The following is a 22,093-nucleotide window of genomic DNA, read 5'->3' on the forward strand; positions in this document are numbered from 1 at the left end:
GTGCAAGCAGAGCATCAGATTGACAAGTGCCATCCCAGATGGACCATCCTGTCCCAGGCAATTAAAGCCTCTTTAGGGGCTGTAGAGGGTAGGAGTTTCCTGAACACAGGAATGCTCCACCTGCAGTACTGGCTGTGGGGATACACCTCACCAGGGGGCCAAGCCTTGGGCTTTAAGTGACGGGGCAGATCACCAAATGAGCGCCTTCCCTTCTCCAATTTATTTCTATTTTATTTAGCATAAATGCTAAAGAAAATGAATTTGCCGATCTGATCATCTGAGCTGAAGCAGATTAATGCAATTGGTGATAAATCTCTGGTTGCTCTTCCCGTCCTGACAGGTGCCCTGTGCCTACGGACAGAATCCAGCAGTGCAGTTTCACTTTCATTACTGACCCAAAACTCAGCTGGTGGGGGAATGTTTGTCCTGTTTAAAAAGGAGATGCATGATAAATGTGTGTATATTTACACAGTGAACCTGAAAAGCATTAACACAAATCAGTATTTCCAGAAGAAAAGTCCCACTCATTTTTTTTAAATAGTTCTGTAATAAAAATTTTGAATAAAAGTACATAAATTCAAGCTAAATCTAATCATGCCAGACCACACCCATCAGGAAGGCAGGAACAGTGTCAGGACTGAATGTGAAGATGGCATTTTCCACTTTCTCAAAAGGAAAAAATAATAAAATAATTTTCCTTTTTTTCTTTTAAACAGATTTTTTTTAAACAGTTTCTTGCCCTTAGTTCATATGCAAAAGCTCTCTGTGATGACTAAGTAGTCTAATTTCGCTAAGATGAAACCTTGGCAATTGAGATTGGTACAGCAAATTTAAAAAAAAGGCATTTTCAGATGTCCTCATGCTAAATGACTGAACATGTCTCAATTTTAAATTGTTCTTGATTTTAAAGGTTTCTTAAGTTACATTAGCTATGGCATTTAACATTGCCATTGAAACAAAGCTCATTCTTTGGTGGCCTTTTTTTCTTTTAAACAGATTTTTTTTTAAACAGTTTCTTGCCCTTAGTTCATATGCAAAAGCTCTCTGTGATGACTAAGTAGTCTAATTTCGCTAAGATGAAACCTTGGCAATTGAGATTGGTACAGCAAATTTAAAAAAAAGGCATTTTCAGATGTCCTCATGCTAAATGACTGAACATGTCTCAATTTTAAATTGTTCTTGATTTTAAAGGTTTCTTAAGTTACATTAGCTATGGCATTTAACATTGCCATTGAAACAAAGCTCATTCTTTGGTGGAAAGCTTATTTAAACAGACATTTCCTGACAACAAAGAAATGTGGATTGATTTAAATGCTGGTAAAGTGCTGAAGCATTCACACTGATATCCTACTAATTTTCTTAAACACTTGTCTAAACAAACACATACTTTATATTTCCATTGCCATTCATTAAGTGGGTAACATCACAGGTAGGAACATGTAAATCTAGCCTAACTCATGCTTTCCAACTTGATTCCTAGAAGCAATCACCCACTACAACAGGAAACAGCAGCTGTGTAGGGCTTTCTTTATAGAAAGAAAAAAAAAAAAAGTTTTTCAATTGCTGTTTCTATGTCTTAAGCCATAAATTCTTCAGGCCATTAGCCCCATTCCCTCCTGTGCATCACTAAGTCTGAGCTCTGGTTGCCTACTTTGCCCATTACCATGACTGAAGCACCAAGACTCATTTGCACCTGTGCAGTGATGCTCATGCCTTAACTCCCTGTTTTGTAACAGCTCAGGCCTCTCATGTAATTCCAAGGGCTATTACCCTGCCAGTTGTGGAGAACATGCTTGATAAACCAATTAGCCCTTTCTCTTTGTAGCTGGATGGAGAATGCACTCCTTGCAAGCAAATCAATACAGGGATTTGTTTGCTTTCTGGCTGATTTATATTCAACACTGCAGGTAACTCTGTCTTGCTGAGTATCAGCTACAGATGTTTCTCACAAAAATAACAGAATTCAAATACCTGGAAGAATATTAGGAACAGGAGGGGTGGGAAAAAAAAGAACGTACTTCTCTGTAACTATACACACATGAAATGTGATCCTTCTGTGAGCTGTGTCTGTGTGGATGGAGCTGGTGACAAGGACGATTCTGGTGAAGAAGGCAAACTTTTCACTGCAAGTCATACAGCAAAATAAATAAGAGTACAAGTTAGAGAAGCCATAATAAAGATAAGCTTGAAAATCACCATTTTAAGCCATGGTAAATGTAAGTAGGAACAAATGAAAGCTACACAAGTAAGGACTCAAAATCTGATCAGCACAAAAAGCACAACTTCAAGGGAAAGCATAGCTGATCCTTAATCAGGCTTAGAAATAACTAGTAGAACAGCAAACACATGAAAGCTGATGTTTTATGTTGCCAAGAAAGAGAGGGAAAAACAAGTAAAATTTAAGTAGTTGGGATAGGCCCAGACCCACCTTCATATCCCAGCTCAGATTAACTCAGCTTTTTCATTCTGCTGAGCAGTACAAAATGTACATACAAGTTCTGGTTTTGATTATTAAGTCACAGAAAGGATTGCTGACTGCACTACAAAGGTCCAGATCACCTTTTATATCCGTAAGTTGAACCATTTGGCTTGCTTAACCATTCCCATCAGCAAATATCCTAATAATGTCTTGAATTCTGTCTTCTCCCCTTCCTCCTCCCCTACTCACTCCAGCCCCCCCTCCCCCTTTTTTTCCTTCATTGCATGCAGTTTTGCTTTATTCCAGTCTTCTCTTCTTGCAGAATAGTCCACCACCAGTCACTGTACTAGACAGGCAGTGTTTCCTGTTTCTTCATCTTTCTTACTCCCCAAAACATGACCAAACTGGGGTCTTTTACTTGCTAGTTTAAAATATTGGTAACTCTCAATGATTCCACAATCCTGGGCATATCTAAGGCCACTCAGCAGCAGGGAGCAATGGTAAAAAATCTATATATATCCAGGACTGAGATGAAAAAGGAAGGATTTGCTCCAACCAACAACTACAGTATGACTCAATTTCTGGCAATAGTTATTTAAATCCCTGAATTAGCAGCTATAAAAGCTATATTAAAACCTCAAAAAAAAAGAGATTTCTGTAGCTGTCCACTGGGAAACTATTTTTCTCTACGTTATAAAACTGTTCACTTCACATGTAGACTAGCTCAGCACTTCCAATTCACAAGGGTTTCAGAGCATCAAAAGACACAATCAAAATGAAATAAAGTTTTACATATGTACTGTGTAAGTTGTGCTTCAGTCAAACTCTTTTCCATACCTGCTGCTGCCTGATTTCCTTTTGAAGACTGTGCTGCTAATTCAAATGAAGACACAATCCCTTCTTCTTCTTGAGCACTAAGTATTTCACTTTCTTCTGAGCTGGTTTTGGGTTTGTGGTTTGCAACTGTGGTCACACTCTGCAAGCTGCTTAATAAAAGCACAGCATTTAGAACTCGCTCTAACTTAATTTCAGGTGTTAACCACTAAGTATAGGAGCTATAATTTAATTTTCTCCCGTTAATAGAAAAAAGTTGCAACTTGCAAGTCCAGGTAGCATAAATTAAGCAGGCATTTTGAAACCCTTCTACTTTGTATAGCTACACTTTTAAAAAGGCACCTGGAATTAAATTCCTTTCCTTTATATACTCCTGCAGTTTCCTATTGCTGAAGGGTCCTGTGACAAAGTTACGACCTAATGTGAGAACTCACTTAGGACCTGCAGTGCAACTTACACTGAAGTTATGAATCCTTAGAGAGAACTATCCAAGATATAATATCCCTCTAATTCTGCAATGCTGCAAAGTAGTGAGGTAAAAATTAAAGCAGGAGATGTTGAGTATGATGTTTAGTTTGCTCCTCAGTATCAGCAATAAAGAGCATGCTATGGAAGCACTGGCTGAAGTGTTCATAATGAATTGATGCAAAGCTTGAACTGACATTATTAAACACATTTTGGAGGCCAAATCAAGGATTATGAACGAATTCTGTTTATAACTGGGACAACACTTGAAAATAACCATTGCTTCACCCACCAACTCATCACCTCTTACTGAACTCCGGCAGCACTTAAGCCTCTAGATTTCCCTATATGTAAACCACTCAAAACCATATAAATATACCTTGTCAGTATTTATGGCAGTTGCTTGGTCCATTCAGATAATAAATACAACATGGAAGTTTAAAATAGCCTCTGAACATCTTGTTTGATTTTTACCTTATATCACCATCATGTGTTTCTTCCAATTTATTTTTCTTTTCTGCTTTCTCTTCATTACTCACTTCTTTTGAGTCAGATACAACATGTGCATCTGATAAAAGATCATCAGCTTTGGACAGCTATAAAAAAATTGAAATCATGAAACAAAAGGCTGTAACACACACTAAGTGGCAGATAAGAAATACAGTACCAGGAAACAGTTTTATTAACAGACAAATTTTGCCATCATGTATACTTAGTAACTCAGAATTACATAACTTAAGAAATTTTTATCAATACCATGCAGGTTAATAGAGTTATCCTAAAACTTATACCAGAGTCTATGGGCAGGGCTTGACTTAATAACTTCCAGAACTTATCTGAACTCTTTGGATTGCAGCCTGCCTGTTTTTTCATGCTATCCCTCTCTTCATGATGCCAACAGAGATTCCAGATACTGCAATATTTTGTTGATAAGAATGAATGCTGCTCTTAAAGGTCTCTGATTACATGTGATCAATTTGAGTGTATTACATAATTTTCCTTTTGAAATATTTGCATATTTAACAAAGCAACAGTTAATGATAACTTCTCAATAAGGAAGTGTTTTTAACGGATAACAATTAAATTAGTTATTTGATTTTATACCATTCTCCATCAGATATGTATTTTAAAAAACTAAATATGAAATAGGAAAACAAAAGGAAAAGTGAGGAAAAGGAAAAGTACAAAGTGATTAACTGAGGAATATGGGTATAGAAAAAGAAAAAACCTCTACACAATACTTTAAAAAAAACCCTATAAGCAGGATGTGATTATGTAGAAGCAACTCTAGTAATCCATTCTTCACAGTCAGTCTGGTTCTGCTGAGTGTTAAGGGCACTTCAGTACCAGAAATACCAAGGTAATTCCCTGCCAGGTGAGTTTCAAACTATTTCAAGACAGAAATCAAACCAGTGACAAATACCTAAAAGTACAGGTACTGCCTACTTCCATGTATAATTTGTTGTGCCAGCTTTATTCTGCTTTCTATAAACTATTTGATGCACTACAGCCAACCAAACAAAAATCCAGGGACATTAAATGGCTGTCAAAAATTACACTGGGGTAGGCTAAGCAATGAATATGTCAAGGATTATTATTTAAAGACCATATACATGAAAATTCAATGTAATTTTGTGAATCTCTATGGAATACCGTCTATCCAACAAGAAGTCTTTATCTTCCAAGCAAAAGGAACTGGCTCATTTTCCCATACTCTGGTGTGTGTGCCTCAAAATACTTTTTTACTGCAAGACAAGCTAACAAACAGTTTAATAAGGAATAGTTCTGTACCTCTTTAGCAAAACTTGAATTATGTTCTTGTTCTCCATCATTTTTCAGTTGTGCTATTTGTTCTCCAGGACTTCCATTATTTTGTTTCAAATTATTTTCTCTACTGGTGCTCTCCAACTCCTTCATGTTACTAGACACTGTATCATCCTTTTTCCGATTCTGTGGAACAAAATTGGTATGTGAACACACTGTTACAGAAGTTATCACAGTCTCAGTTCCGAGCCTTGTGCTGTCCTCTGACTGTGATTAAAAAAAAATACTGGAAAAAACCTTAAGCATACATTGCAATAAGGAAAATGGAAATTGTTAAGGACTTGGAATTTCCTCATTTTTGTACCTTTCAAAACAGTTCAGCCTGTCTAACATTTCTTTGTCTGTAAGATTACTGTACTTTCTTCTCCCCCCTTCTTCTCCAGCATTTCAATGTCACCCTTATCTTCTGAAATTTCATTCATATTTAGCTCAGTCACACACCAGCTTAGCAGCATTCTTACTTGCATTCGTAAGTACTGCTCTTTTTATAAAATAGCTTTTTATGGTTTAAGAAAAAAAAAAAACGATAAAAATCTGCTCTCAGCTCAAAATTCCCAGTGCACCTGCATGCACTTCCTCCAATTATCTTGGGTATCCTCCAAGCCTATGGTGTGAAATGATTTTAATAGAGGACAACATAATATCTAATAATGGCAGAGGATATTAATTACTTCTTAAAAAAATATATTCATTGCACAGAGAATAAGGTGATATAAAAATTTTGAGGAAGGATGGTAGAGGTGACTTAAGATTGTGAACTGTGAACATTATATTGGCAGAGCAGCAAACCGACCCGAAGGGAGGCTCATCTAAGAACTGGAGCTGAGAAAAATAGGAGCCATGGAAGCAGTAAATCTCGAGGCTGAATTCCTGTGATATAACACATGCACTCTGTTAAGAGGAAATTCCACGTAAGTCAGTTCATAAATCAATGTCTTTGCTCTCCTAAATTAAAGTATGCACCCCTTATCATACGCTTGTGCCAACAACGATTGCGAAGCAACTTCCTTTTGTATTACGGTAATCACTTCAAAATTACACAGCAGGCCGTTTATAAAATCCTTTCTCCCCTCCAATTCTTAAATAACCAAACCACAGTCGAAAAGACTTCCAGCTGTTAATGCCACTGCACCATTTTTCTAAAAATCAATAGACACAGAAACTATGCTTTTAGAAATAGAAGCTATTACTCAGCATAATACCTCATCCTGGGGCTTTTAGCCAAATAGCATTCTGGAAGAATTTAAGTTGTGATAGAAAAAGTGACTTTGCAACATGGACTATTAGTTAAATATTCAATTCCGAGATCTTCTCACTTACTATATAAATTTCTTATCATCCCCAGAGCCCTGATTTCACAGAGAAGACTGAGGAACATGGTGAAATGAACAGAATTATTTTGAGTTCTGGCACAGATTTGGCCCATTCCCTCACTCTGCTGCCCTGTGCTGGCTACCCAGGTACCATGCACAGGACTGCAGCTTCCTCACCTTCAGGTATGAAACAATACCACAGGGAAGAGATAAAGCTTAAACACCTCTGTAAAAACGACTGAACAAAACATCTGCAAAGCTTTGCTTTGCACGACCTCTTCTCTAGAAAGGCAGTGTTAATCACAGAAATATTTGTAGGAACTCCCTTCATACAGCATTCCTGATGTCAGCCCAAATACAGATGCTCTATTGCAAAGGCAAAACTGGAATTCAGAGTCTTCTGGGGATGCAAAGTTCTTGAAGAGAAAGTAACTTTTGTATAGCTCTGTAGCAGCTTACCATGCTGAGAGGGAAAAAACCAACTCAAAATGCAAACCTAAAACATCTTTGGAAATATCTGATTTCCTGACACTGCAATATATTTAATCTGCTTTTGGAAAATCAGATGTTTAAATGCCTACAAAACAAAAAAAGAAGGCATTTCCATACCAGTGGAAAAGCAAATAATTTTTAAAAAGTTAGTAAACAGTGTGGTCTGAAGAAAAACTATTCCAGAAGATTAAAATCCCAAACAAACCAAAACCAACCAAAAAATTAACTCCATTACTCTACTGGAAAAGAAAACTAATTCTTGATATTATAAAGCAGTAGGCTGCTTAATATCTGCTATCCTATATCTGGGTTTGGTTCAGCGTTTTGGGGCTTGTTTGTGGGTTTTTAGATATATCTTCAGAATAATATTTCCTGGTTAATGTCAAGCAGTTATATCTTCCTCTTCTCTCTCCATCCTTCACCCTTGACTAAACTTCTTAGGCAAACAAACAAGTTTAAGAATGAGTGAAAAAAAAAGTGTGGGTTCTATTGGAACATATTTATGGGCTGAAACACCACAGCAGAAGAGCACCACTTAGGAGCTCTGATCATAAACACACATTCCTACCTAAAATTGCTACAGATGTTTGAATATATTACACGGCAGAAAGATCAGCATTGACTTCATTTCAACAGAAAATGAGTCATGATTCTTCCTGATCCTGTTTTCAGTCACAAACCTTGCAATTTCATGTTGTTTGCTAAATCTGACTCAAACACCGCACCCTGTCAACAAACATCACAGTGCATAATCAAATGGATGTGGATTTGAACTGTTTGTCTTCCAAAAAGGCAAAGAAGTGGCTTCTGTCATTAGGTGTCAGCATGAAGGTTGTCTTTTTGCATCTGTGACTCTACAGTTGGTCTCAAATAAACTCCTTTGTTTTTTAGCTGGACACATCAAAGCTTGTGATCACCGTGGGACCCACCTGTGTCACTTTGAACGGATTATCCCTGACAAAGGACGAGGTCTGGGAAGGAGACTGGTCTGAAACACCAATAATACTGAGTCCTTTCCTCTTCTCTCTCAGACAAGCTTGTTGGTGTCTCCTTATTCTTTCCATCTGTTCCTCTACAGTCATTCGAGGCCGTGAGCCTTCTGCAAGGCACAGCTGCTCCACTGCACTCCTTGGTCTTTCCTTAAATGGAAGCAAAAATATATATATGTGTTTCAAAAAAACGAGATGCCAAACTGGTAACTCACCAGAAGAGATCACTGATTTACTGAAGAGCAGAAAAATAAAGACCTCCTATGTACGTGAAAAAAAGTACAAGAACCAATTATCAATGAACACTGAAATTCAAAATAAAAGGAAGGAATAATTTGCTCTTCTGAACAGTAACATTACCATCACCAATGATAAACATTAAGAGAATGGGTAGATGCTCTCTCAAAGCCACCCTCTCAAGCTGAAACAATTTACCAGACATTATACAACTGGCAAACACAAGATATTTGACTGAGACAGAAACATAATTGAAATTTAATGATCCAGGACACTTATACCAGTTGATCTAATAGTAATTCCTGCCTTTTTATTTCAAGAAAAACTACAGCTGGGCATCATTTAACTGCAAGTGCAGGCTGAAACTAAGTGAATTTATTACTACTTAAAAATCTGTAATCCTAAGCATTATACTTTTCCCAAAATAACACCTATTTACCTACTCTGTTCTTGAAATTCACTGGTTTTCAGACAGATTTATACTTTTTTATGACAGAAAAATCTCAGGGTAATCAGCTGCATTCAGGACATTTACAGTAACTGATTTCACTTATGAAAAGTGGTATTCTTTCTCCAGTCAACATCCTGTGAGCTTCTTTCTCCTCTCCCAGTCTTCTTACAACTTCTCCTCTACTATCTGGGCTGTAACTGTGGTGAAAGTTTTCCTCTCTTTTGCACAAACTCCATGTAAATGTGTCTTTAACCCAGAGACTACAGAACTGTCTAATCTAACATTTCAGGTTTATTGCCTGCATACTGCTTATTACATCCTTATTTTTTGGCTGCTTTAGCTATTTCCCGAATTGTTTTAGTAATGAAATAAATAAAAGCCTGTGATTGTTATAAAGGGGCTGTTAAACTGCCAAATACAGGTCCTTCAAAGATACTTCATATGCTTTCAACTCAAGCCTGAACTTCAGCAGATCAGTAGATTTATCATTTACCATTTAGTTCTTGCCCAGTTTGAGTGTCTCCATGCAGTTTAACACACACAACACAACTTTATCATTCTGTCTATAGCTGTCTCCATTAATCTGGTATATAATGCTTTTATAACAGTGATTTTTTTTTTTTTGTTAAAGAAAATTAAGATAACTTCAACTTTTGAAGTAACTACCAAACTTAAAATGAACACGTCCAATACTCAGAGGTTATTTTGAAGTACCGTTCTTAGATCTATCTTCTTATTCTTCCTCAAAGTGACATAGGATGCTATTGTTGAAGACTCTGGCATTGGGGATTTGGTTCTGGGTGGTACAACTCCCACAGGGAAATGTGAGCCTGCAAAACAGCAAAGCAACACACTAAGTGCTGTGCAAAACACTGCAAAAACTGTTGATTTGTCTTCTAGAAAACACATGTTGTCAGCCTTGGGAATTCCTCTTCAAAAGGCAGATTCAGAAAGTGGAGAGGCCAGAGGGACTGAGAATTGATGGGTGAAGATACCATAGGTCCAGCCAGCTCTCAGATGGCCTCACTTGTGTGTGCACACCCATGCTCATGTCTGTGTGTGACTGAAATCATCCCTGAGCCTGGTCAGCTGGGGAGTGAAAACAGGAGCTGAGGATATTCTGCTATAAAGCAACAGTTTGGGTCTCCTTTAGACAATAAAAAGGATAAAACACAGCAGAATTCCGTTTTCTTTTTGTGTGACCTTTATGTACTACACAGGTCATCATATTCCTCTGGTCTCATATTTGACATGGTCCCATTTCTCTTTAAATGCTGATATTTGAAAAGAGAGGGAAATGGCTGGCATGAGAAGTGTTCAGTACTCTAATGTGCACAACCACTAGAAAAAATGTTTAAATTTCCTCTGAAATTATTAATTTTTAGAACCACCCTCAATAAGAAACCACCATCATTTAAGTATGACTTCTTAAAACAGCAAGAAAGAAAACTCAGAGATGAGCTGCCTTTAAGTTTCTTTCCTTATCAGCTTAAAACCTTAAGACAGAATGGCATAAAACTGTTTACTGTACCAGCATAGAGCTGTAGTGGCATACACACCATAACAGAACTTAAACAATCAGAAATGGTTACATTTTCCTACTGCATGGGGATCGTTACTACGAGTGAATGCCCAGAACAAGAAATGTCTGTTAGAAAATTTCTATGCTCAGATGATAAAACACAGCTATGATAAACAACAGACCAAAGAGAGTTTTAGAATATACAAAGCCCCTCACTGCTTGCTACCACTGCAGCTGTTCTGTCCCACACCCCTAAATATTATTTATCTTAGAGGACACTGTGCTATTGCTGTCCCTGACTGAGGACTGTTTTTCTACAAATGGACGTAATAAAATAATTTCTGTCTTCGAGATAGAAAGCAGACTGGGGTGCTTAAAAAGTGTTGGGTTGCTTTATATAGTCAGTGTAGACTTTCTTATTTTGTCTTGATCATTACCTCTTGACATAAATTACTATGAATAATAAGAAACATCACAGGTCAATAAAATGTAGGCATGTTGTCAGAAAGACAAGTTTCTCAATTTAGGTCATTGATGATTAGCAAATCTCATGATAAACCTTCCATTTTTTGCCACCAAATTAACAGAAATTTAATTATGTGCCTTAACATTTTATCTCAGCAAATACCCCAGAGAATCTGAATTGACAAATTGTGTGGTAAGTGCAAGCTTAATTATATCACAGTATCATTCACACAGTTTATACCCAAACTGTATGCTAACCTTAGTTTTAAAAACCTCTATGACCATTCTGATGAAGACAGTATCTTTGTGTAATTGTGATTCTTGGTAAAACTCTGCTACTGTTGCACCAGCCTGCTCTGTAAATGCTTCATCAAAGTACCAAAACAGAAGGGAGTGGTCCTGCTGGCACTGGAAACACCAATCCTTAGGGGTAAAAAATAGCTAAGTTTAGGTACTTTTTCTCCAAGCTCTTAATACGGTTTTTGGGAGGCAGTAAAGCTGAGCATTTTCCTGAAGTCACCTTTAACAAACTATTCTGTGTGTTTTAACAAACAGAATTGAGAAGTACTTCCTGGTAAAAGACTCTACCAAGCAATTAGTAGCTTTTATGGGAGCTAGATGAAGAGAAGAATCTAAAGCATTTAGCAATTGCAAAGACCTTTATTGTCTGTACACTCCAAGGTCATGATCATTATTCCTATTATATCAGAGGACAGAAGGCAATTCAACAATTACAAGATTAAAAAAAAGAAAAAGACATTGTTTCCCTGCCTTATGAGAGCCTGAAAATTCTGTGGTGCTGCCTTTTTGGACGTTCCAGCGACATAACATCGGGAGCTTGATTCAAAAACTGAGTAATTGTTCAAGGGCAAGAACATAAAATGGGTAATTGTTCAAGGGAATGGTGTGTGGGGAATGTGAGTGATGTGATTAGACATGGTGTCAATAAGGATTTCAGGGTTGTTGGTGAGTGTAATGTTTGATTTTTCTGCGGTGTAATTGACTGAAATTTCTCTCGTCATATAATTAAATCATTATTTTATTGTGGAAGCTGTTCCATCAAACTGAGAAATGGACAGGCTACAAAGGCACGAACCATGAGGCAGCTTCTGTAACACAGCTAAGCTCTGCATTCCTTGTGAAAAAGCTGAAAGGTTGTAGTGCCTGGGGACAAACCTTTAGCAGAAGATTCTGATTCTGAAATTGGTTCTGTTTTTTCTTCACCATTAGACTCATCCACTTCTGCTACTGTAGTTAACTCCGGCTCGCTCTTATAAAGCCTATAATCAGGACCCTGAGGAACATCAAGGTGTGAGGTAAATAAAGAGGCAGTTTGGTACAAGTATTTATGTCTTAAGACCTAAACCCAATTATTTTGTGATAACTCTGCTCTCACTTTAAGACAGAGTTCCATTGTTCAAGTGCTATGGCAGAAGTACTTTTTGGTAGTTATTTTGAGTAACAACGTTTCCAGACAATCAGAAATTACAGGAAAAAATTGCTATAGAAAGGCAGAGTTGTGGATTTTTTAAAATTATCCTCTAGAAACAAGCTAGTAAAAGCTTCAAAAACTGAGCCCAGAGCTTTTTAAAAAACTAGTGAGGAGAAGAATCTAATTTTATGAAATTTAAGTCTTAAGACATTTTATATATGCACAGAAGATATGACAGGAAAATGTGAAGAGCAAATGATGCAGCTATGAACAAAACCAAATAAAAGTAAAACCATAACACAAAAGTAGCCAGATGAGTAAACAAAAATGGTGACTGTGCGAAGGAGGGAGGATGCTTCAAGAACAACGTGGCAGTTGAAGCCACTTACACAGTAAGATCCATTTCTCTGATATCCTTGAATTTGGTACATCTTCTTTTCTTCTGTCAGATGTACTGGGCCCCTGCTATAACAGAGCAAGGAGCTGCTATCACTGGGCAGAGGGGGGATTATGGGAGGATGCTCTGTAAAGTCATAGGACCGAGGGAGTGGAGGACGAGGTGGGACTACTTCCTCTTCCTAAAGATTGTAGAATAGTCACCTTATTTAGACGTGTGCACCTGGTACAATTATTTATAACTTAAAAAGAAAAATATATTACCATGGCTACAGCAGCTATAGATTTTGCAATTAAAGGGACAATGCCACATTTAACAACAACAACAAAAATTCTAACACCTGCACTTCCTATTGGACATGTACAAACTCTCTAAATCGTCCTTTTAAAAATTAAATCCATTATCTTCTGCAAGATTTTTACATAAATTAAGCTTTTAGAAAGTTCTGTAAGCCAGATGTATATTGCATACACTTTAGATAATCATGACAATGTCCCTTTAAAACTGTAACTTCTAGCCAGATTTTCAGAGGAATTGAACATTTGGGAGCTCCCACAGTTTCAGCTCTTCTTGTGGGTGCTCTGGCCATCTGAGAACCAGGCTCAGTATCTGAATAAACATATAAAGCAATGTATTTCTTCCCATGAAAAGTGTGGTGGGTAGAAAACATATCCGTAAATCAGGGTTTATATTTCTATGGTAAGAGCCTAGGGAGAGGAAAAGGTAAGAAATGGAAAAGAGAAACATACCAGTGAGAATATAGAGACACAGTACAAATGAAAGCGTTAGAATTACTAGTGGAGGTATCAGTCTTTAAAACTAGTTCATAACGCAGTGTTTTTACAGAAACATACTGAATACATCCTTCAGACATCCTTAAAATGTTCAAGATAATGCTTGTTTTTTATCATAGCCACATTACAACTTCCGTAATGCTAAAATAGTAAACATGCTAAAACCATACCTCATTTTTATATTTAATAGAAGAAAATGTCCTTGATATCATGATGCCGATGCCTGTTTGGGGGAATGGGGAAAGGTGTAGTGAAAAAAAAGAGAAAAATTATTTTCAATAAACAGCTTTAAAAAAAGTACTACAACCTGTTGCTATCAAACAAATACACCAAGCATCAACTTAAAGTAATATTTGCTTGTTCTTTCCTCAGCCATTGTGCCATTTTTCCAAACATTCAAAAGCACCAGTGGAGCTTGTACTTTAAAAATTTGTATGATCCAATTTCATTTCCTATGAGATAAAACCATTGGCCTACCTGCTTCTGAAGAGCTTCTTTGCTGTTTATGTTTAAGTAAACCCTCCATGACATCCTGAATTCTCCACAGTTCCTTCTGAATCTGAGCACGCTGTATCCCTGCTGACTCAGTCTGTCAGTGAACAAACAGCATATATGGCCAGTACATTAGAATACACTGCAAGTGGGAAAAAAGGGGAAAACCTTTTTCTCTCTTTAGACCACACTGCGTATCCTTTCGCAGTGAAGGAAAATAAAATGCAGTAACGACAGACACTCTCCCATAAAACATTCAAATATAATTTGGAACAAGAAGTGTAAGATTAATTAATTTCATAATGCCTCAGTCAATTTGAGAGCAATCTGCTAGTTCAAACTTCATTTAAAGAACAGAATTTCATCTGCTGTCTGCAAAGAAAATCCAAGCAGACTTTGCACAGGAGACCCACACACAACCAGAGAGAAGGAACCATCGGTTCCAGCCCCAAAACAGGTGCAGATGAACACAGTGTTTGCACGCTGGCATATAAACCTATTTACATTCATGGACATACACACTGTGGACAAATCAATGCAAGGTTTACAGATTTTGGGCTTCCTTGTAATCTGATTAAAACTGCATAGAAAATCAACCCCCAGAGCAAAGAATCTGCAGTGCAAACCACACCCATCTGCCTAACCCAGGTAATCTGCGCACACCTCCATGTCCATGTCTCTGTGTGTGTGTCAAAGAGAGCTCTCCTTAGGAATTCATCTCCAACACTTGTCCACTCCTGCACAGTGAGTACTAAAATACACAGCAGAACCTTTCGCTTGTAAGGCCTGAAGGAACACCTACACATTTGCTGTAATAATTTATTTTGATAGAATGATTTAATTTTAAAACATTCAGTTAAATGGAAGGATTTGTGTGAAGATTTATTATGACTGTCAGTACAACTAAGGTCTGAGAAAGCCACCCTGTTTCAAAGCTGCTCACTGAAACAACAAAAAAAGGAAGCTTCCAGACAAAGGAAAACCAGTGTTATAACTTAAAAAAACAAAAGGAAAAACTGAAGACTTCTTCAGAACTTACAAGGTAGAAAAAGAAATTGAAAGTTTGTAATTTAGTTCACCATTTGTCCCCCTTTTTTCATCTGTTTAGTTTTAAAACTCATAGAAAGTCAAAGTGAATTGAGTGTACTTTAAGACCTTTGCCACACCTGAATTTCTCCAAGGCGATCGAGCTGCTCCTGCATATGGTTCCTTGTTACAGTTACATCATACTCCAATTTATCATATTCTCTCCAAGCTCTTTCCAGTTCCTAAGTATACAAAAAATTTAAAGAATTACAGATGAACATTCAATTAAAAAAAAACCCAATTTTTTTCTTTTTCCAGTGGCATGAAACTTCAGGAAGTAACACATAAATAGGTATCAGCAATAAATAAATACTTAATTTAGAGAATGCAATGTTTAAACAGCTTTTTGATTTTCTAATGACACTGAATGAAATTCAAACAAACAGCATTTTGTCTTTTCACCAACAGAAAAGATAGGCAAGGGCAAATTCTTCAGAATACGCCTTTATAGTCAGCAGGCATGTGGATCTTAAGCTGTCTTTCCAGCGAGGCAGAAAAGCCACAAAAATGGATGCAAATTTGTCTCTTTTATCACCCGGAATACACATGTGTGAGTGCACAGCATGTGTGTGCATAGGCAATGCATTATGCAAGGCAATGTAACTCAGCCAGCCCTGCCTGCGAGGCTGCCAGGGAGCGCCCCGGGCCCGCGAATGCACCGCTACTTTACGTACGTGCAACTGCAAACACCACAAGGAAAGGTGGGGAAAAAAATTATTCTTCTTTGAGGTCGGCCCCACCATCTCACTTTTGCAGCCTACATCAAGCAATTTACTCATTTGGAATAAATTAAGAAGTTAATGAGGGAAAGTGTATCTTGAGGATTTCCTTTCCCCTGGTTCCCTTTTCTGTGTCCAACCAATTCCTTCTACAAGATAGTCTAACATTCAGTTAGACAGCCAGTATTTCAGGGCTGACATCATACCAGTTTTACCACAGCTACCCCCTGGAATCTGACACTGAAATACCTTTTTGGATATATCTGTAAGTAGGCAAAAATGATTCTTTGTCATTTCAGTGCAGAAACCATCACAAAGCGGAAAAGGACAGCAAACAGCAATTCCTTCCTTTCCCCCCCTTTTTTTTTTAAGACTTTTAGAAGTGCATAATTTGGAAGATCTTTTAAATATAATGGCCCACTATTAAGAGAGACTACGGCAGTCCTGCAGCTGGCTTTTGCTTAAAATAAGTCAAGTAAAGTTTGTGCTTGATGCTATTTTGCCATCACATGAAATAGCTTATTTTCATTATTTACTTCTTCTGCTATCAATTTTTCATTTCATAAAGATGATAATTACCACACCAATAAAGTCTGTATGCACCCATTCCTGGTCAGAAAAAAAAAAAAAAAAATTAGAGAAAGACCACTCGATGAATGCACTGAAAAGATCACTTTCCATCCGCCTTTGACAAAAACACAAGGGAGTAAAAGACAACTGAGTTTTTGTTGGGATGCAGTACAAAAATAAGCAAAACCAATGCAATTAAGAATATGAACATAATAATTTCACACTTCATTAAGTTTTGCTGGAAAGAACGTGGTACTTACTGCAGTGGCTCGGGATACTTCCCGACAAGTGCTGAGCAGTCCGTTCTGCAAGTCATCTCTCTGTAAGACTACATTTTGTATGGCTGCTGGGTTATCTGCATTCATTTCTATCTCCTGACTTGCTGATAGCAAAGCTTGCTCAAGCGTGTACTATTGTAATAAAAAGAATTATTTTTAATGTTCTGCATCATTGGGCTGATTTTCATTTTATTTCAGCTATCAATGTTCTGATAATAAGCATGTAAAATAACATCCAGTTTAGGTAATAAATACAATTGTCCTACTTTCTCCTTGTGTAGCTGTTGAAGCTTCTCCTCCAGTGCTTGCACAACTTTATCCTGTTCACATAAATGGCTAAGCTTAGCCTAGTATAGAACAGAAAATTACCACAATTAGCATTTTGTTATTTACATCTTCAGTAATCAAAATCTAACTTGATCAAATCATTACACAAATCTGTATAAAATGTTATTAAAATAAGAATTCTAAAATTATGAAGGCACCAGTCTTGCATTTTCAAGTTACTTAAGAAACCCTCTTTACTATGAAGTGCTATTATAACTTGAAACAGCATAGCTCAAAACATATAATTTATGATTCTACAGCTAAATCTTTACAACTTAATAACAGGTATTAAATTCTATTTTAATTTACATATTGCTTAGTATTATAAAGATGATTTTATACATTCACAGTCTGTCCCATGGTTTTTCAGGTCACTGTATCAGAGAGTTAAAATTTCAGCCAAAAATATAATATTTCCTGCAAGTCAGAAACTTATTACAGAGACATGTCCCTCAATTTCATGATGCAATTTCTGTTGGCAATCACCTGTATGAAGTGGGTTTCAAACCCAAAAGCCAGGAGGACAATCATTGCCAAAATCAAGATACAAACACCAACATTTACAGGGAAGAAGGAATATAAATGACTTACATCAATGTCCAGCTCTTCAGTTCTATATTTGTATAGTGTACCCCTACATTCTTCTTGTGTTAACTATAAGGAAGAATAATATTGCCATAAAACAACTTAGTTGGACTGTGAAAATGAAAACTACTGTTCAACTTAAGAGCTTTAACACAGAAATCAGCTTTTGCTTGAAAGGTAAACCTCCCACATTGAACAATACATATTTAGCCAATATACATTAATGAAGGTAAATAAATGGAATGTCAAGCAGACTGCCAGTAGAGCTGCATTAAATTAGCAGGCTGTTTCTAATGCAAACTGGAGTTTTAAAGATGTACAACTCAATCACACATGGATTATGTAGGAAGATGAAATTGCCAGAGTACATCTAAATAATGATGCATCATTGTGTCCAAGTTTTGTTATATGAATTCTAAATACAGGGGCTCATTCTACTCTGAATTAACCATTCTAGGCCCACTAAGGTCAGGTATTTCACAAGCAGGATGATCTGATGTGAATCCAAAACCAGAGCAGAATGACCTAAGCTTATAACATATATGTAAATATCTTGTTATAGATGCGTCCAGTAAGAGCCACCACTTTTCACATGGATTTTCCATATGGATTTCCTACTTTTCATAGAATTTCCTCCCCTCCAACAGAGCATTACCAGAAATGCTACAAATGAAGCTCTTCTATTTTATCTTTGGACCTAGGCAAACTTGTCTCCTTGTGCGAGTAAGGATACAAAGTACCTCAAAACACTTTCATACTTTCAAGCTCCTCACATTAAGTTCTTAACTTTTTCAATCTGTTACTGACCAGTAACAAGATTTTAAAGTATTTTACAAGAAAAAAGGCAGCTCCCCATTTTAGAGTGAACTGTCACATGCAGTAACTACTTAATATCCTATACAGCAAGTATAGACATAACACTATCAACCTTCACATTCTATTTAATTAAAAACATTGTGTGTACAGAGTCCTGACAGAGATGCTTTCCTTCCATGTGTCTGTCACAATTAGGCTATTGTGACTTTATAGTACAAGAAAGACTACCAAAACACAAGTCTGTGTTAAGGGACACTTATAAATAAAAGGACTAGGGAAGGGTTAATGAGACAAGCATTCCAAACATAAAATAAATCTTCAACACACTGAAGTGTTTCATTTCACGATATTATGCCCACATACCTCATGCAAATGTACCTGGTGACAATTTAGAAGTATGTAGAGTGTATTAAAAACACACAGTAACTTTCTTTGAAATGGACAGTTCATGAAAATGAATGTTGGAATATGAAAAAAGCCACAGCACTTTTGCACCTCATGAATGTCACACAAATTAAGATATCTATTTAAACTCCCACTATTGTAGAGTTGTGTTGTTTTACTGTTGATTTTATCACAATGAGAGAAAAATGAGGAATGGAAATATTTAAATAAAACTCATAAACATGGCCAAATGTCTTTAACTTACAGAGGAAACCTAGTTATATTTCACAACAGAAAGATACTACACAAGAAAGATTACCCCCTATTAGAAAAATACACCTTTCCAAGTCACTGCTCAGCATTTTACGTGGCTTAGCTGGAAAAATATACTGCTTTTTCAAGCCAGCATTTTTTATACTTTTTAAAAAAGAGAAACCTTCATTTTTCTGGCATTTCAACCTTAATTATAGCTGAGTTTAAAACAGTTTGCCAATTCAGCATCCCTAGCCCTGCGTACCTCCTGAGAGGAACACATCTTAAGTATTAAGAAGAGGAAAACAGATTCTCAAAGAACACTGTAGCCATGCTAATTCTTCTTATTAAAATCCTAGCACACTTTTCAAATGCTACCAACTTCTTGCTTTGGTCAGCAGTACCAGCTCCCCACAATAGGCACTGCTGCAGAGCCACCTCATTTTAACATTTCCACTGCAACGCCTTACACAGACTTAGCACAAAACCTCCCCAAATAATGTGAATAACTTAATCCATCTCTGACAAAACAGCAGCTCCACTTCTCACGGCACATCAGTAAATCCGCTCAAGGCAAGAAGTGCGCAATGCTATCGCATCCTGCTGGAATGACAACGGGAACTGCAGCAGACAAAACGCAATTACACATTTCAGGCAAGGTTAACAACCTCATAACCCTGGAAAACGCATTATAAGAGCTCCAATGACCAAGTTATCAAAATGTACTTCATGTCATGTTCCACAAACGCCTTTCTTGCCAAATCGCTCCCACAAAGCCTTTGCCAGGACAGTAATTCCAGAGCAAGAGTGCCATCTACTGAAGCAGTGACAGGAGTTGCTGCTGGCTTCCCTTTCCCTCGACATCTGCCTATTCAAACACACCAAATCCATTCCCTCTTAACGTGGGGAAACACACCAAAAGCCCCCCAGTCGGTAGAGAGCAGCACCCTGAGGACCTACGAATAGGACTTAGCATTTCTGAAAGGGAAGCTGCACATGCAGAGTTTGGCCAAATGTGTATCTTGCATGTGAAAAAGTAACATGACCTTAACTGAACCTCCTTCTTAGGTTAGAAATCCTTTGCCATCAACTGTACAGTCCCCACCTCTGTCACACACCAGTACGAGATGATTCCCAGAAAGGGAGAGATCCCCCATGATGGACACCATAAGGTGTTGCTGAGACACAAGTGGTTAAAGCTATTTAAGTAGCTGATACTAAAAACAATTAAGTGACAGCATTATTTCATTACTTTGTAAGCTATTTTCAGATTCCACTAACTGTTTTGAGTCAATAAAAATACAGGAGGACATTTCACACCCCAAAAGCATGCTATGCACCTCTGTAGGATGCTGCACTTAGGAAATTAAACCAGGACAACCTAGGACATTCTGTTGTTGAGCACAAGATTAAAATAAAGATTTCCAAGAGGCCTTTTGCTTTTTAAAATACTTCTTGCTATCAGGAAGCAGGGCAAAAGGCATTTAGCCCCATTAAGCAAGGGTCTCCTTCAATTTTGAATTCTGTGACATAACACACTTCAAATACATATTGAAAAAATAAGATTTTTAGCTCAAACACAATCATCTTGTGTTCATAACAAAACCTGAAACCTCTCAAAATCTAACACGCCTAACAGCTTAAATGTATGAGCTCCTATAATAATAATAATAAGCCATAAGCAAGACCTCCCTATCCTTATAGGAACAAAACACTTAACGGCTATTTTTCCATTATTTGAATTTATTAAGAACAATTATCCATGGCAAGACCTGGATGTTAGCTTGTTGCACTCAGATTTTAAGTTTTCCTCCTCAAGAGAACTCACATATAAGAGGAATTGAGGAAAATTTTGCTTTTTAAAGTCAGCCTGTACTGGTTTAGAGAAAAAGATTAGTTAGAGAACAAGATTAACATTCCTCATCCAGTATTAGGAAGAAGCAAAAGACCCCCAACCAAGGTAGAAATGGGTCTAGTCCATAAAAATCCTTTTTCTCTTGTCTGTACATATGGAATAATTTCCCTGGCTTGTACTTGTGAATTTACAGCACAGTCTGCAGAGTAGACTGATGTGAGTCAAAGTGATCTAAATAACTCTGAGGATGTAACAAATCACAAACAGAAGTGTCTTATAAATGACACATTTGAAATAGATGTTTTTGCTATTTTACTAAAGAACCATTAATCATTACAAACAGGAAGCAAGACAAATTAAATACAAGCTTTTCTTGCTTTCCTTTGCTTAACTCTAAATGAGCTCAGACTTAAAACAGAACTGAATAAACTGAAGCTGAGAAAGATCCTTTTCTTTATGCACAGGAATGGCTGCAGTCATCACAAACTATTTCAGCATCCTGACAACAAAACAAGTTTCAGTCACTTGCACAGAGGCTTCTCCCAATTATTCACATCTCTTTAAAACTGCAGCAGGAAAGATGACTGTTAAACCAATTTATTTTATTTGAATAAAACATTATACATTGTTTAGACTTTAAACAAGTTGCTAGAATTTTAAACAGGTCAGTTTTGCATTACAAAAGTTTAGAAGACTATTTAGGCAGTGAAACATTGAGTGTATTTTTAGCCTATCCTGAAAGTCAGTTAATTCAACATCTCATACAGGAAACTTCATCCATGAAAGCAGAAGATGATGTTACTCTTCAGCTAAGGCAGCTTCTGCATAAGCCTTCCAACATGTCACAAACACTCTGACCTGAAGAGACCTCATCTCTAATGGCAACAGGTTATTCAGTCCTCATGACCTGTTAGAGTCACTGTTCCTCTGACAAGAATGTCAAAAAAGGTGTTTATTCAGTGTCAGATAGGAAGCAGCAGATGTGCCTGCAAGGTGAAGGCAGATACTGCAGCTGACAGCAGAGCTTCATCAGGGCAGCACCTGGGAATTTATTGGTATCCCCAAAGACAGGAGCAGATCAGCCCAGGCACAGCT

The 22,093-nt window shown here is 37.2% G+C and overlaps 1 protein-coding gene and 1 long non-coding RNA gene across 17 annotated transcripts in view; one reads left to right on the forward strand and one right to left on the reverse strand.

The window, feature by feature from the left end:
- PLEKHA5 (pleckstrin homology domain containing A5) overlaps positions 1 to 22,093 on the reverse strand; it is a 163,212-nt gene that overhangs the window by 4,167 nt on the left and 136,952 nt on the right. For 9 of the 16 annotated variants that reach the window (XM_017736672.1, XM_017736671.1, XM_017736670.1 and 6 more), the window contains 14 exons: positions 17,698 to 17,760; positions 17,046 to 17,126; positions 16,762 to 16,911; positions 15,293 to 15,394; positions 14,113 to 14,223; positions 13,805 to 13,852; positions 12,833 to 13,021; positions 12,188 to 12,305; positions 9,739 to 9,854; positions 8,277 to 8,486; positions 5,510 to 5,668; positions 4,193 to 4,314; positions 3,257 to 3,402; positions 2,039 to 2,123 (listed from right to left, as the gene is read on the reverse strand). In XM_017736672.1, the coding sequence (XP_017592161.1) occupies positions 2,039 to 2,123; positions 3,257 to 3,402; positions 4,193 to 4,314; positions 5,510 to 5,668; positions 8,277 to 8,486; positions 9,739 to 9,854; positions 12,188 to 12,305; positions 12,833 to 13,021; positions 13,805 to 13,852; positions 14,113 to 14,223; positions 15,293 to 15,394; positions 16,762 to 16,911; positions 17,046 to 17,126; positions 17,698 to 17,760 (1,700 nt within the window). Of the gene's footprint in view, positions 1 to 2,018; positions 2,124 to 2,683; positions 3,126 to 3,256; positions 3,403 to 4,192; positions 4,315 to 5,509; positions 5,669 to 8,276; positions 8,487 to 9,738; positions 9,855 to 12,187; positions 12,306 to 12,832; positions 13,022 to 13,804; positions 13,853 to 14,112; positions 14,224 to 15,292; positions 15,395 to 16,761; positions 16,912 to 17,045; positions 17,127 to 17,697; positions 17,761 to 22,093 lie in introns of those variants that run through there. The other 7 variants (XM_017736674.1, XM_017736663.1, XM_017736673.1 and 4 more) reach the window with 4 other exon arrangements.
- On the forward strand, positions 5,688 to 8,314 carry LOC108447273. The gene is made up of 3 exons (XR_001862743.1): positions 5,688 to 6,453; positions 6,888 to 7,038; positions 8,239 to 8,314. It is a non-coding gene; the product is annotated as an uncharacterized LOC108447273 (long non-coding RNA).

This window comes from Corvus brachyrhynchos, unplaced genomic scaffold, assembly GCF_000691975.1.
Source record: "Corvus brachyrhynchos isolate BGI_N302 unplaced genomic scaffold, ASM69197v1 scaffold246, whole genome shotgun sequence".
NCBI classification, from domain to species: Eukaryota; Metazoa; Chordata; class Aves; order Passeriformes; family Corvidae; genus Corvus; species Corvus brachyrhynchos.